We start from the raw sequence: 16,076 nt of genomic DNA, 5'->3' as shown, positions 1-16,076 counted from the left end.
CTCCACACTGCCTCATTTTAAATATGGCAAGGAGACCTTCACAAGAGTCCATCTCTGGGAAAGTCAGGCCAGGAAGTGGGTGGACTGGAGCGTGTGCGTTTGAGGGCTGGCTCATGGGCAAGCAATGTGCCTGCGGCATTACCGTCTCTGAACGCCGACCTGTAATTGTCCTGAGGTTTCAAGAGTGGGACTCTGCTGAGGTTCCTGAGCTGCCTTTGAAGAGAAGGATGGAAGCTCCTCTGTGCAGCAGCTGCCTTGCCTACCTAAACAGAAACACAATTCCTTTTCCTCCTGCTATGCACCATGGGGCATCAGGGACCTTAAACTGTTGTTTTCTGCACCACAAAGAATGAGTGAGCCAGGTATGAAGATGTGAAGAGGTCTCTCTGCTTTGGTGGTGGCTGAGGTGGCGTTTTAAAGGCTAAAAAAAGACCTGCTGGAAACAAAATCTCAGGGAACGTATTTGAAAAGGGAAGGGAATCAATTAACACAAGGGAATGGCTTGAGGTTCCCAGTAGAGAAAACGACAGCTGGCCAGTGTGGAAGTCCTAGGCACAAGTACCTGACACTTTCACCTGTGATTTTCCATGGTGCCTGTGACCATGCGTACTGCTCGTACTGCTTGCAGCTAGCTGAGTGCCCTTTTCCTCCCACGGCCCAAGCCCGGAGGAGCAATCCTGGCTCTTCGTGCTCGCCAGGCACGGTCCAGTGCTGCCGGGAGGGGAGCTAACAGGATGGGGTACACCCGAGGCCTGAGGGGTAAGGAGGGAGAGAGGACCAGGTCAGCACAAGCTGTCTCAGGGCAAGTGGCCACCTGTCCCAGCAGGATGCTGGGAGGCAGGGGCAGCCTGTAAAGAAATTCCTCCTTTCCACCAGGAAGGTCCCGGCAGTGTCTTAGTGCTGAGTGGTTTCTGGGGAGAAAAAAAATTCTAAAAAGAAATCTGACCAGTGCTGTAACAAAAGAGAAACTTGTGAAAAAATACCGCCTGAGCTGCCAACCACCTGAACTTTCTTTACAGCATACAGCCAAAAAATATCCCTGGTCCCTGCATTTGCACAGTGACCAGCATATCACCCATCCCTGATGCAATACTTAAAATAACTGTGTTGGTCTGGTTATTTAGTGATTTCTTCCCATGCACATTCCCTCACCACAACTCCAAGCTGAGCCTGAGCAAGGCAAAACAAATATATTATTCTCAGCATTTTCTTTTCAGAGAGAAACCAATCTGCTTGCTGAAGATGTGATACAACACTGATGCATCCCTTCTTGCTTTTTCAATTATCCCTGTTAATACCTTTGGGAGCAGACGCAGATCCCATTAAAATCATGTTTCTACTAACTTCCAGGGAGGTCAGACTGATCTCTCTAACCTCTCAGATAAATGTGTAGGTAGAGTGCTTTGCTGGGATGGATCCAGGGAGACAACTCTTACTGTCCTTAGCACCAGGTCGCACCGGTGGGATCCACCGGCAGCCACATATTGCTTGAATTACACTTGATGCTTCCTATCAGTATGAAGGGTAGCGCAGGCAATGCTGCTCCTTCCTACTGCCTTTGCAAGGTAGAGTCTTGGTGTACCGTGTCCTCCTACTTTAATGGATGCCATATGAGCAGGGAAGACTTGAGGATAAGATCAAGCCCAAGTGGCCAAAATCAGCAGGCTCCAAGCTCATTTACCTGGGAATTTCTGACCGGGGAAAAGAGCTGGCCAAAATCACCACATCTGCAGCCCCTTCCATATTTCCAGGTGTGAGATAAGAAAATCTATCGGGTATCTGCCAAAGTGTTGGAGCCAGAGAGCTTGCTTTGCTCGTGACTGCTTTGGAAGTGTGGCAGTGGTTACATTAATCCAGAACCAACAACTTCCAAACTATTTTCTTTTCTCCCTCTGTATAGCTATGGTCTACAAAGCCACCTTGTGCCCTTCCCTGCTGAGGCATGAATAGGCAAACAATCTACTAGAAGAGGTCCTGAAGTAATTAGCCAGTTCAATTACATGAGCAAAACTGAGACTACAGCCCTCTGGAACTGAAAATTAATTGTAAAAGTATTGCTGAAGTGTGAAATAGGAGAGGTCTTTAACCTTTGCTTTTGTCTGTGAAGTCAGCTGCTATGAAAGCACCAAAATAACGCCAGCAGCTTTAGCTCTCTCCCACTTCTGTCTGCTTGCTACATATTTGTCTGCCAATTTAAATGTTTGGGGCTAGGTGTCTTAGATTTTTCCTTGGTTTGTTTGTTTGCCTTTGTTGGAAACACCGCTGCACTGGGCTTTTCACTCTCGTAGGTTTCTGCAGGGTCTATAGCGGAAAGTGTCAAGGACAGAGTGGTTGACTCCAGGCTGCAGGTGTACGTCACCCGACCTGGCCTGTTCACTTGCCTCGCCACGAACAAACACAGCAAAACTTTTGGAGCTGCAAAAGCCGCAGCAACCATCAGTGTTTCAGGTATGGTGGGAAAGAAGGGGTCGTTAATTTTTTACCCTTGCAATTACAGTCCTAGCTTCCCTGCTGGGGGAGAGGAAAGGGGTGTGAAGTACTCTGGAGGAGGAGGGAAAGCCTTGGAGAGCTGATAGTGTGCAGGGGGCTAAATTTGAGTACAAGTGCACCCCCCCACCAGGCTATTTCCTCATATATTCTTACACTTTGGAGACTGGCACAGCTGTCATTTCCTGAATGTTTGATGCCGTCTTGTACTTTGTGTCCTAGAAGCACACTTGGTAAGTTCATCCATGTGGAGGAAGTTGTGGACATGACCCAGCATTGGTATCACCTAACAGCAAGGTGAAAATAGCTTTCGTGAGCACTTTGGCTTCTCAGGGGGCTGCACCCAGAAAGCAGGGAGGTTCATGTCGGAGCAGTACCCCACCGTGCCTGGGGTCACCTCTGCTCCCAGAGCCATCTCCCAAACAGGGAAAGAATGATCCAAAGAGGAGAAATACCAATGGTCTGAGACAGCTGACAGCATTTATCACACCAAGAGAAAGGTGGCAGCTTGTGCCTTCCCTCTTGGGACAGGCAGGAGGATTTAGTTCGAGGAAAGAGGAATCACCTGGGACTCCAGACACTGGGTGGTAGCCCTGGTCCTGCTGTTAACCAGGCATGCATCTGCCCCTCTCTCTGTGCCTCAGCTTCTGCTCTGTTGAGAAAATAACCATGCCCTTTCTTACAGTGGGCATTCAGACCTAGCAGCAAGCTCTGCCCCATAGGAGACTCAGCACTTGGTGCTGTATTTCACATCCCCACTTCTTCTTTTAGCCCAGGCAAGGCTCTGCCCCCGAAGCAGATCTGCAAATGCAGTAGGGAGGCCAGGTGCTTTAGGCTGGTGGGGGAAGCTGCACTGCCTTACCCCAGGCTGCCTGTGCTCAGCAAGATGGGAGCAGCCCCCCAGACATGAGCAGGAGCCTGCTTCGGCCTCGTCCCAGCTCCTGAGGGTCCCACGGCAGAGGTGTCCCAGTCCTTGGCCAATGATCAATGCCTACGCCCCATGCCGGCGCAGCCCAGCTCCCCACGGAGCTGCAAGCGGGGGGCACGACCGTGTGCCTGCGCTACTCCTCCAGCCCTGGTTTCTCCCACCTGTTACAGCTGCTGCCTGCAGTAGTGGGTGCATGGGCGGCTTAGACAGAGGATGCTATCTGCCGGTTATGTAGGACCCAAAGGATAAGGGTAAAGGGGTGGGTTTAGGGTGCAACAGCCCACCTCAACAACAACTGCAGTCAACAACCCACTTCCTCTTCCTCATTCCCTCTCCCCCTACGGCGTCCAGTGTTGCTCAACTCTTCTTCCCCACAAGAAGGTGCAAAATAAGGACAGAATTTAGCTGCATCCTTTTCAGACAGTTTACAGGTCTCAGTCAGATTTCCTAGCATGGAAATCTTAACTCCTACGTCTTAGGGGGGCAATGAAGTGTCACTGATGTCTTTTCCATTTCTTCTTTCTCCTGGCTCATCACAATTCCTGGATCCGGTGCCTCCTGGCAGAGTGGAGGTAAGAATGACTTTCTGTGGCTGCCTGGGGGTTTTCTCTGGGCCAGGGAGGAGAAGAATGATAAACCAAGGGGATTTGGTTACTTTTGCTTAAATGAAGGGAGTGGGTTTCTGGATGCCAAGCATGCAGATGAGGTTCACCTGAAGGGAACACTGAGCTTCTTTATACAGGCAAAATTGGAGACTGGGACCAGGCACATAAGGATGTTTCTGTATCACGCAAGCAGTGGATCCCACATCAGGAAGGATTTTTAAAATATGGTAGTGGGCAGAATATTCTGAAGCAAATTCTGCTCACAGTTACACATCTGCAACTTCACTGACCTTAAAAGTTTACAGGCAAAAGCTTAACTGCAAGTTAAACTCCTGTCTGTACGCAGCCAATGTTTTGGTTCGGTGATCACCAGATCAGGGCAATAGAGGTTTAGATATTTGTTCCAAGCAGAGTTATGGATGGGTAAAGCCACTTGTATGTGATCAGACATGCACTTTTGCTTAGTATTTTTCAGAGTACCAAAAAATTTGGCTGACTTTTTCTTTCTAGAGTCCTAGCATATTTCTGCGTGCTGCATTGGCAGATCAGTCTGGAAAGAAAAGGAGAGGTTTAGCCTGGGAGGAGGGCTGGGAGCTACTGGCCCTCAGAGCAAAGAGCAGAGCCTGAGAAAGTCTGAGCAGATGGCTTTGCCACTCTGCTGACACAGGCTCCCTGCAAGGGCCCTTGCCTCTCTCACAAAGGCTCGCAAGATTGATTCAGGAAATTTGTAAGTGATTTAATGACCACCTGATGATGATGGCAGTCTTATGCCTTACTCCTGCACCCATGTAGGTGTGACAGGCATGGGAACAGTGATCAAATGCTCAGCCCTTCTGTCCCACAGTTGTTCTCAACATTTGCTGCACGAAATTCCCCTTCTGTGACAAGGCGTTGTGAGAAACACATTGTTGCTGCTTCTCCATCGTAGCCTTGTCCATGTCTCCCTGCAGGTTTTAAAAAAGCGAGGAAACACAACATTAGTGCTGGCGGCTCTGGTCAGGCTGCTTCTGCAGCCCACTGAAGTCAGCAGCACAGCTGCCCCATGCACGCCTGTGCCCTCTTTTGTCTCTTGGGGCACAGGAAGGGTGCACCTTTCAGATTAAGCACAACGGGCATCATCAGGAAAATGTGAATAATGTGACCCCAGCCACGTCAGGTACGGCTGTAGCAGGGCGCTGGGGACAGCGCGGTGCTGTGGGGACACCTGCTCTGTGCCAGGGAGATGTCACGGGCTGTAGGACTGGCGAAGGATGCCAGGGGTGCCTGTGTCACATGAAGGGGTGTCCGTGAGCCATGGGTGATGCAGCGTGTCTCAGCATCGCTGCCGTTTTGGTACTACCTCAAAGAATCAGTGCCTTCCTGTATTTTTAAGCCCATGTGACATATAGGAAAAAATAATAATAATTTTTTAAAAAATTGACATTGAGCCCGAAGTAGTGCGGCTAAACCAGGGCCAGAGAGTGTAATCTGCAGAGAGCGGCATCTGAAAAGCTGAAATCTGGGCATCCTGTATAATCCCTTGTCTGCGTACCTCCAGCTTTCTGAAGAAAAACAGCAAGAACCCCCAGGGTTGACAATGGCTGATTATTTGGACAGGGGAAAGAAAGAAAGAGAAGGCAAAGATACAAATAGCTCTGCTGGCTACTCCAAATGGTTGGCATGTTGTGAATTGAACTCCCTGACCCCATTTAAACTGGCTGAACGAGCAGTGGGGACAGCTGCACCCAGCCCTCCTCCCTCCCCAAATGAGCCGTCCCCACACACAGGGGAGGCTGTTTTCCCAGGTTTCCCCTCCCACCGAGGGCACTGCATCCCACAGGCTGCCTGAGCGGATGGCACATCCCCACCCGCAGACCTTGCTGCCGTGGGGCGGCCGTGGGAGCTGCTGGGAGCACAGCTGACCTGTGTGTGCCCTCGCCCTGCTGCTCCCTTTTGATGGCCGTGGGGAAGAAGGGAGGGAGGGATGACAGCCGTCTCCTGCTCGATGCGAAAAAAGTGGGAAAGATAAATAAATGGCCCACAAAGGAGCCGACCCTGCTGTGTTTTTTATTGCTCCGGCATAGCTCTGGCCCCATGCTTTGTGGCAGGAGTTCGCAAAGTGGGAGATGTGGTGAAGAGAGGACCTGGCAGGGAAGCGCCAGAAGGAAAACTGCAGAGGCTTGTGCCTTTCTCCTCCCTGCATCTCCCACCTAAACATGCGTGGAAGAGAGGCAGGTTCAGGAGGGGTGCAGGAGCTGAGGAGGGGCAGCCAGGAACTTGGCTGGTCTGATCTTGCAGAGTTTCCTGGCACATGTTGGGTGGGACTCACCTGGCTTCTGCTCATTGAGTCCATCCAAAATTAAACTCTTGCTAGTCAGGAGAGCAAAAAATCCCGAGTTACCACAGGTGTGCAGCAAGCAGCACGGCTGATCTCTACTGCAGGGAAGCAGGAAAACTAAAATGTTTTCTCATTAGGGCCTGGGGGCCATGCTAGGTCACGCTTCTACATGATAGCTCAGTCTTTTTGCACACTTATAATGCTAGCAACCCTCGGCCAGAGCCTCAGCCCTGGAGCTCACCAGGAAGGCCCTGCGCTCACACCAGGGCTCCCTGCAGAAATTTCATTTTTGGATGGTATTAGGTGTTTTTAGTCGTTATAACCGTCTCCCCTCTCCTCCGCCCTGTGTTATCCTTACAGATGCCACTTCATTCAAAAACAGAGCCTAGGCGTCCTGCTCCTGCAGGTGTTTAGGGCTGTGAGCTGACTGTGTGTGTATGCTCTTGTCCTCGACAGCAAGCTGTACAAGGGTGATGCAGGCTACTGCAGCACGTACAGAGGTGAGGTGTGTAGTGCTACCTTGGTGAAGAATGCTCTTGTTTTCTTCAACTCCTCCTATGCTGACCCAGAGGAGACCCAAGAGCTGCTTGTGCACACTGCCTGGACTGAACTGAAAATGGTGAGTTCATTCTGCCAACCGGCCGCTGAGTCTCTGCTGTGTAACTACATCTTCCAGGAGTGCAATCCCTCGGGAGCTGGGCCAGCTCCAAAACCAGTATGCAGGTAAATTTAAAAAAATGCTCGTCTTTCACTTTCATTTCATGGGGATGTGTAGGCAGCAGGGGTTTGGTGAGGGTCTGTCCAGACCTGCAGTAGCGCTGAGTGAAAATGGGCCCTCTAGGTTCGCATGGGTTTTCCCTTTGCTCTCTCCTCTGTACGCACAAAGATGACCTGATCCAGCTCTCTCTGTGTTCATTGCTAGGATATAGACTGACTTTCAGGCCCAGATGTTTGTGTTATATCAGGCTTTTAGTGGCCAGTGTTGAAAAGAAATATCCATCTGAATGACATAATTGATTTAAATAATTAACATACTGCTATTGGTTAAATCTTACTACGGTCAGTATGTACTCACTATTACTATCAGAATTAATTGCTTGTTTGGAATTTTGACTAAATATGGTCACAGCGTGTGCAACAAATCTGGCTAAGGCAATACACCCATCATTCAGCACTTCCCACCACAACGAAGATGAAACAAAAAAAGACAACACCAGAGACACTGCCAGTGTAATTGTACCTGTGAAACAAAACCTCCCATCTGGCTTTTGTATCCTCCCATATGCACAGAAATGTGCATTGAAACAGGGCTGGCAGGGACCCCGAGGAGTCCAAAGCATCTCCCACTACAGCTAATCCACTGATGACAGGTGTTTGTGCAACATGTCCCAGTGACAGAGACACTGTGCAACCTCCTGAGCAGCCGTTCCTCATTGCTCCTTGTCCTCCCACCATGGCCACGGAGACGAGTTTCTTCCCTTCCTCTTTGCAGAATCTTGCAAAAAGCAAGATTTTATGTCTTCCACAACTTCTCAGACTAGAATAAAGCAGGTTTTTCCAAGCTCTGCTCATAGCTCTTGCTTTTCTGGCCTCTGAAGGTTCTGGTCCTCATCTTTCCTTAAGCACTAAATATATATAACCTCCAGCCCAGGTTCTGTTAGTGTTAACTATAATGGAACGATGATTGGTGTGCCTTGCAGAGGACAGCCCCACGTAGACGTCTCAGGGTGAAGCTTTCTTTTTTCCTAACACAACTGTTGGCCACAACTGATTCATATCCATTTTCAGCGCCTGAAGGACTGTCATCTGGTCATTACCCATTTCACATTTGGGCAGCTGACATCCCTGCCTAAGTGCAGTACTTTACTCTTGTCTTCCTTGAACCACATCTTAAAACAGATTATTCAGATTTGTTTTTATTGGGAAAGCAGCCCCAACTCTAGTGTCTCAACTAAAATACAAGTCTTCTCTGCAGACACAGCAAGCCCTCTGCCAGCTGGACTTGGGCCAGATGTAATCTATTGGCAATTATTTTTCCAGTTATGTAGGGGCTTTTTAGGACAATCAGCAGCATGTTGTCTTTGTAATCTGGAACCTTCTGATTGCTTCTCCTTTAATATCTCTAAAGCAAAGGCACAGAGGAAAATCCCAGTATGAAGCTTGACAATACATTGTGTTCTCTATTTGGTGCCTATGCTGTTCGGTATCCCTGTGCCAGCACAGTAGTGGCATATATCCTACAAAAGAAGTGTATGTACAAGTATCCACAGATAATCATGTAGCCAAGTACTGAAACTTGCTTTTTGCTGGCAGATTCCTCCCTGCCACCTTGTTGTTCTGCTCTTTGTCATTGTGCCCTTTAGTACATGATCTCTCTGCCTTTTTTCAAGATGTGTGACAGTATTTATATCTGAGCCACACATGCACAGCACATTGTCAGCTAAGGATTTTGCACAGTGCTCCACGAGGCATTTCAATGAGATCTGGGTCTCACTTCATTTACCCCTGCTCACGAGCGGCCCTGCAGGACCAGAGCTCGTGGTGATTCGACTGAAGACCTGCACTTCTGGGGCACTTCTGAAGTCAGACTGATGTAAATCAGTGTAAATCTGCACTTGATCTCGAGCTAACAGGCACAGCATTTGTAAATATGTCTAAATCTTGATGGACTTGCCTGACATCATTTTTCTTCAAATCCATGAGTCAATGTTATGTTTTTTTCCCTTTAATGATTTTTCCCCGTGATTTTAATGCAGATTTAAATGCAGCTTTCTTCATGACAAGAGCCCTGGAACGGCATCCTTCCTGTTTCCTGTTCCCAATACTCCTTTTGATAACTCAGACATCTAATACGTACTTCTGAACAGTTGAGACCTCTGGGCGCTCTTGAACACATTTCACATGGTCTTGGTTACTTTCCAGTTATCTTATCTGCTTTTTACTGACAACTTTATACCTCTCTGCAGAAACTGGCTAGACTACACCAGTTTACAGCTGAAATACTTGATGAGTATTTAACTATCTCAGAGGCCAGAGAATTCTCCCAGTTTTTGGTGGGCATATTTCCCTTGACATATTTCCATGTGTTTTTGTCTTGTTATTTATTCTCTGCACCATTTTTTCTCTCCCCCTGTCATTTTTTATGTTCATTTTGGTTTGGAAGCTAGCTAGCAAGAAAAACAACTGACAAACAGCCTAAGTAAAGCTTTTATAAAAATAATCAGGTGGTAAACCAAGATGAAGTGAAACAAAAGAAAACAACATGGGAAAGATTTCACTTCATGTAAATTAAGATGCAATTTGATTAAAATTAGAGTTTTCCTGTTTTTAAGGGAAAGTGATCTCTCACTTCATAATTCTTGATTACATCTGCCTTTTACCACTGGCTGCTTCTGTGATAACAAAAGAAAAAACCTCAATTTCTGTTTCAAACACTGCTGATATGAAATGACCAGGCTGCAGGGAACAGTCTTGTGTTGGGAAATGTCTTGCTTTGGTTGGGTCCATGTGTCCCCACCTCCCCTTAAACAGTCCTTTGTGGTCCCTAAAATGCAGCTGGCCCACTTGTCCTCTTCTGCTGCTACTGTTCTTTGTCCGTCTGTCATTTACGTGACATAAAATTTCTAATAATAATCTGAAGTAATCTTTGCATATGATCTCATCAAGCTCTTGCTGCTCAGGATTAAGTGTTATAACAATGGTATGAACCCAGCTCGAGGATACTGACCATCCCTCCCTCTGGCTGCCTCACCAGGGTGGATATGTGGGTGAAGATAACCTGCCTTTAATGCTGGAGTGGACAGGATTGCAGAGGAAGAGTCTTTTGCATTTTGCAGTTGCACACTGAATAAGGGGCTTTTTTAAGGATGCTCAGGCTTCAGGAGTGAAGGCAGCTAATGCAGTCCAGATCTCCCAAGCGTCAGCCAGCACTTCAAATGCAAGATTTTCTCATTTCCCTAGCTAAACATTTCTTTACTTCAGAAGGTCATTCCCGTTCCACATGTTTAACATAAAAAAGATAAATTACACCACCTGGCTGCATTCTGGCTTTCATGGAAGTGAGACAGGAATAAACCAGCACTGGCTAAAACCAAGCACAAGGCAGCTGGGCTTTGATGGCTTCAGCTGGCAGACTTGAAGGGCATGCATTGCTGTTGCAGAAACACTGCTGCCCTGGTAGAATTCCCAATGGCCTCTGTCCTTCAGGTGCTTTAGAGGGTTTGCAGCATTGGTAGTCATCACCAAAATGCATAGCCATCTAATCTTGCCAAAACTGTTGGCAGACTATAAGTAAAGAAACTACATCAGCCCATCACGTGATGTATTTGGCTAAAACCTTCACCGCAGACCCAAGCAGTACCCTTCTGCATTAATGTGTCCTCTCCCAAACCTGCCAGCAGGCGTGGTGGCCAGAAAGGATGTGGATCCACAAAGGACTTCAGCTGAGCTCAGAAAAGTAATCTCCGCACATGACTTCAAAGCTGGTTTTGCAACTCAGGCTCTCAAGAATGAGTATATTAATAAGCAAATAACTGATAAATTGACTAATGCAACAAACAAACAAACAAATGCAAGCAGAAAAAAATGTATGGTATAGTTTCTTTTTTTTTTTTTTTTTTTGCTAGAGCAGATATATCTGCCTTGGCCTTCTTCACAAACAGTTTCTGATCTAAGGAACATTTAAACATCCAAAGCAATTCTTGTCAGTGAATGTTTCACGTTGGTATGGAGGTAATACATTAGGTAGGAGACAGTTCCGTCTCTTGTTTTGCCAGGCACTGTGAAAGCCTTGCTGCAGACAGCTGACAGATAAAAAAGGGACTGAAAGGTCTCTGTGGAGAAAAGAAGCAAATTGGATGGGTGACTCTGTGAGATTAAAAATACAGGCAAATATTTAGTTTAAGAAGATTAAGAATTGCAGCTCACCTTCTGTCTTTAATAGATGACACTTTAATGTACAATTTACAGAAGACAGGTGAGATTTTTAGAATGTACTGAAAAATGCTAAGATAACTTCCAGACATGATATTTATTAGTAGAAGATGACAATAAATGTGTAGGAAAAGATGGGAACGAACTCCTCACAGACTGTGATGTGTGTTGTGTTTTGAGCATAACCCTGCTTCATTAAAAATGTAGCTTTGTGGGTTTCCTAAAGGAAGCTGTTACATTTTATACAGAATTTCCTTTATGGTTTATGAGCCAGACAGAGTGGCTTAAAGAAGTGTAGCCCCGTTAATGGATTTCTGTCAGCCTGCATAACCCCTGCACACCACTGCTAAGTGCAGCCATTGTTATCAAGCCATTGACTGCTGTATTTCACTGTTTTTTGCAAAATAATGTAGAGAGAATTGCCTTGCTGTAAAGGATCTCTACTGCTTTAAGGAATGGCTCTCAATGGAGGAAAACTCTCAGAAGGGGATTTACAAGCCAGGGCTGATGCTACTCACTCTTCCAGAATGCAACAGGCTGCCCAGCCTGCACCAGGACCCCAGCGCCTGCACCCACATCCCTTTCTTCGGTAAGCTGGCACACGCAGCACGTTGTCCGGAGAGCTGTGTTCTTGGTGAGGGAGGGGGGAAGGATGCAATCCATAATTTACAACTAAAGTAAAGGCTGACGGTGGATACTGTCCTGTCAGCACCTGTGCACGGCACTGTGACAGCCGCATCGGCTGTTTGCCTGTCTCGTCTGACGGGTGCAGGAAAAATCCCTCAAGCAAATAAAGCCTGGCTCTTTATTGAGAGGGTCATAACAACCTCATTGCCAAAATCAGTCTTAATGATGGCAAAATTGCCATTCAGGTGCCATTGCAAAGAACAAGCCGCTTAAGCACAGCTAGGAAAGAACTTTTTCCCATAGCATGCTCCTAAGCAAGCACCAGTTATATCACATCCTGGACAATCCCTCCTTATGTCTTCTCTTGTCTTTTTGCAGATTTTAAGAAGGAGAATATAACCAGTAAGTAGACTGCTCCAGGCTTTGTGTTTCTAGAGGTGGCCATGATATTCTTTGTTGAAGATGCAGCTTGCACAGCATTTTTGTATTTTGCTCTGGTCCTGGCTGGCTGGATCCAGGTTATTACCAGGGAATGGCTGAGCTTCCACATCATAGGCATGGGGAAACACATTTGCAGCTCTTCAGGGCTTGGGGAGAACATGGGCTGGTAACTGTTGAAGGTGATTAGAGAGGCGTGGTGCTTTTAGGTGGTACCGTCCCCTCCAGCTGTTCCTCCTTCATTCTACCCATTGCTTCTAGTTTTGCTTTACCCATATTTGGTATTTCTGATACTGCTACCAAGGTCTTCCCAGCCTTATCTGCTGTTACTGATATGGTTACCTACATCAGGCTGGCCTTGCAAGACCTTATTGCCCAAAAGGCCCCAGCACTCTCCTCCATTCATCTCTGAAGTCCGGCTATTTCTTGCATGACCACCCCATGACCAACGGCAAGACCCAGCCATCCCCCGCGGCGCTGCTGTGACTTCTGTTGGCCTCCTGCCCTGCTGCTGGTCACAGCTGAAACATGCATATCCAGCTCCTCCAACCGACATGCAACTGCAGTTTAAAGCTCAGCCACTGAACTTGTTCCATTGGAAAAAGAAAGAACAGTGCCTCCCTCCTGCCATGCTTCTGAGCAAGCGAGGTCTGCAGGTTCGGCAGTGGCAGGCACCTTCTGCGTGGAGAGAGAAAGTGGAAAAGGTGAAATCCAGACTTTTGGGGAATTTTCTTTCATGGGAAGACCTTGGCTCCACCTGGCCACCCAAGCCTCAGGTGTCCGGCGCTGCACACCTGGGAGACAAGCGCTTTAGCACTCCAGCAGCACTGCCCAACCTTACAGCCCCCGGCTGCAGCCATCCCCTTCCTGGGGAAGGGAGCACGAGGGAGGGATGCTACAAAATGAGTGGTGCATTCATGGGATGGTTTCAGCCTTCTCTTGGATGTTTGCAAGTTCAGGACCTGGCCTCTGTCTCCTGTGTAGATGTGTGACCTTTTTGTTCAGCTTTCACAGTATTTTCCCAGGGTCGCATTGCACAGAAGTGCACTATTTGGTCATGAATCAGGGAGACGTAACAGTAACATTTTAGTGAGATTGCCCCCTCTTTTTTGCTTTAGAGTCACTGTTATATGCACAAAGGTTTGGGGAGTATGAACCGAATTGTTTTCTAGCTTGCCCATCAAAGTTATTAATTAAAGCCCAGTTGGACCACCTGTCCTCATTGTAGCAAGACCATGTATGAGAGCGTCTGCATTTTCCAGACCACCAAGGACTCAGGGGTGCTTCCTTAGTGTTGCTGTTGCCCCTAAAGCTCTCCACATTGCTCCTTTAAGGTATCACATTGGTGTTTATTTCAGATCTGTGCATAAGTTCTTTTCATGTTGGTTACTAGCTCAGTCATGAGGCAGGTTTCAGGCGTTGCTTTCCTTGCCTTTGAATGTGAGACATTTAAAATGCTGGGCTGAGATACACAGCTATGTTCTATGGCAGCTTAACAAGATTTTACACCTCTGCAGAGCTCCAGGTGCTGGTCATGTGGGGGCTGCTAGCTTGTTGCAGATGTGAGGCATAACGTGGTAGCTTACATATCAGTCAAAGAAGTCCAAGTTAGAGCATTTTACTTTGCATTTGTGGTAGGTTAAGTGTGCTCGTGAAGTCCACGGCCATTCCTATATTGAGGTGTTTGCGCACCTTGGGCTACAGGAACTTGATCCTGTGTTTTGGACACTACCTACCCACATGTAGTGCCTGGTGCCTGGTGAAAGTTCAGAAAGCTAAGGGTCTATAAAAGACCCATAACCACAATTCCAAGTACAGTGGGTGATGCAAGAAGAAAAGAACAGATAGTCATCATGATGCATTTACTGTGTTCCTCCTACAGGAGAAACAGGATAATCTGTGAGGATAAATTAAAGCACATAGCCTTTGTCTCGAACTTGGATCAAAACTTATACAAAGCTTTCAAGAAGCTGAAAAAGATTTGCTTAAAAAAAATCTTTATTTTAGGACAGGTCAGGTTTCCTCTGTTTTTCTGAGCTGCAAGTTTAAGAACACAATAGAAAATAAAATTATGACAACAGTGTTTGCTGGCTTGTTAATTTATCTACCAAGGTTAATAATGCAGTGGACCCTAATGCATGCCATCAACCAGAATGTTAGCCCCTGGTCAGCAGAGTTTATGTAAGATTAGCTAGCATGTGTTAAAGTGTGTAAGGCTGCATCTCCTCTGTTGTCTTCCTGTTTCCTAGATTATGCCAGCATGCATTAAAGTCTCCTATGAGGCCAGGTGGTGTCTACGTTTATGTTTTGGGAACATATTCCCACAGTAAAAGTCCCCTCAAGAATTTCTGCTTAATTTTTCTGCAGCTGGAGTAAGCCTTGTGTATGGAAAATAAACTATACATTCTTCATTACAAAGAATATTATTTTATACTGATACTATTCCTTCAGATCTGTAGTTGCCTTCAGTGTGTGGCTTCCATGCATGCTGGAAACCATAGGCAGTTTCCAAACATTCAGCCTAAGAGGAGAAGCACTGTACAGAGGCAGGGAGGAGGGATACCACCATGGGACTTTATGAATCTCAGCCCTCTGCTACCTACCCCGGGAGTGTGGGTGTCTTCCTGTTAGTGCCCCTGTAAGAGTGCAGGCTGGGAATCATGCAACCAGTGCTGCAATTTGCTTTCTGCCTTGCTTTGGCATGGGTGGCTTCACTGTGTTTCTGCTCTGCACCTTCTGTGTGGAAGCGTTGTGAACTGGGTAGATGCAGCGCAACCATCGCAGGCACATGGCCTGTTTTCTCAATCTGAAAGAGTTCCAGTTCCCTTTTTGGAATTTTACCAGATTTGATCTTATATATTGAGCTTAAAATCCATTTAAGTGCGAACAGGAGGCTAAGCCGTTCCCTGACTGCAGTTGTCTGGTCCTTTTATGCACTTCAGATCTGTTGCTAATTGCCACATGCTCTCGTGTAACGACGTGAAGTTGACTCTTGTTGAGTCCCCGTTGCAGGACATGGTCTGAGATGCCGTGACCCCATGTTTGGTTTTTTTTTCCCCAGGGACTTGCTACAGCGGCAATGGCCAGTTTTACCAGGGCTGGGCCAATGTCACGGCCTCCGGCATTCCCTGCCAGAAGTGGAGCGACCAGGTGCGCATCAGTGTGAGACCCACCGAACGGAGAGCCATGCTCGTGGTCTGCTTTTCCAAAGAGTATCCCAGAGCCGGGCAGCCCAGTCCCAGTGGAAGGGCTGAGCAGGGGACAGGTTGCCTTCATTCTTGAGTTCACTGGTGTTTCACACCCTCTTCATATTTTAATCTGCAAGTTCCCTTCCTGTGGCAAGATGCATTCTCTGTCATTCTGGCAGGCTACTGAAAAGCTGTTTTACCTCTGCCTTTCTTTGATCCTTTGTTTTGTTTGGTTTGGTTTTGTTAATACGAGCAGGAAAAATTATACTGAAACACTAATTGAATTTGTCTCCTCCCTCAAGGCTCCCCACTTGCACAGAAGGACTCCTCAGGTTTTCCCTGAGCTGTCTGATGCTGAGAATTACTGCCGCAATCCAGGAGGTGAGAATGAACGTCCCTGGTGCTACACAAAAGACCCATCTGTGACCTGGGAATACTGCAGCGTGTCTCCCTGTGGAGATGGTAGGCAACCGCAATTTATGATTTCTGCCACTGTGGTTGTTTTGGGGCCATGCAGGGTGTTTGCATCCTGAGCACTCACGGCCACACAGATC

At 47.2% G+C, this 16,076-nt stretch overlaps 1 protein-coding gene across 3 annotated transcripts in view; it reads left to right on the top strand.

Annotated features, from left to right (window-relative positions):
• The window catches only part of MUSK (muscle associated receptor tyrosine kinase), a 54,444-nt gene that overhangs the window by 27,808 nt on the left and 10,560 nt on the right, over nucleotides 1-16,076 (top strand). For 2 of the 3 annotated variants that reach the window (XM_072859683.1, XM_072859684.1), the window contains 3 exons: nucleotides 2,289-2,448; nucleotides 3,981-3,987; nucleotides 11,683-11,858. In XM_072859683.1, the coding sequence (XP_072715784.1) occupies nucleotides 2,289-2,448; nucleotides 3,981-3,987; nucleotides 11,683-11,858 (343 nt within the window). Of the gene's footprint in view, nucleotides 1-2,288; nucleotides 2,449-3,980; nucleotides 3,988-6,793; nucleotides 7,061-11,682; nucleotides 11,859-12,274; nucleotides 12,299-15,395; nucleotides 15,485-15,824; nucleotides 15,985-16,076 lie in introns of all 3 variants that reach the window. The other variant, XM_072859682.1, reaches the window with a different exon arrangement.

The sequence above is a fragment of the Ciconia boyciana genome, chromosome 4 (genome assembly GCF_034638445.1).
Source record: "Ciconia boyciana chromosome 4, ASM3463844v1, whole genome shotgun sequence".
In the NCBI taxonomy this organism is placed as follows: Eukaryota; Metazoa; Chordata; class Aves; order Ciconiiformes; family Ciconiidae; genus Ciconia; species Ciconia boyciana.
Note: the sequence above shows the minus strand (reverse complement) of the source record. Positions and strands in the feature narration are given on the sequence as shown.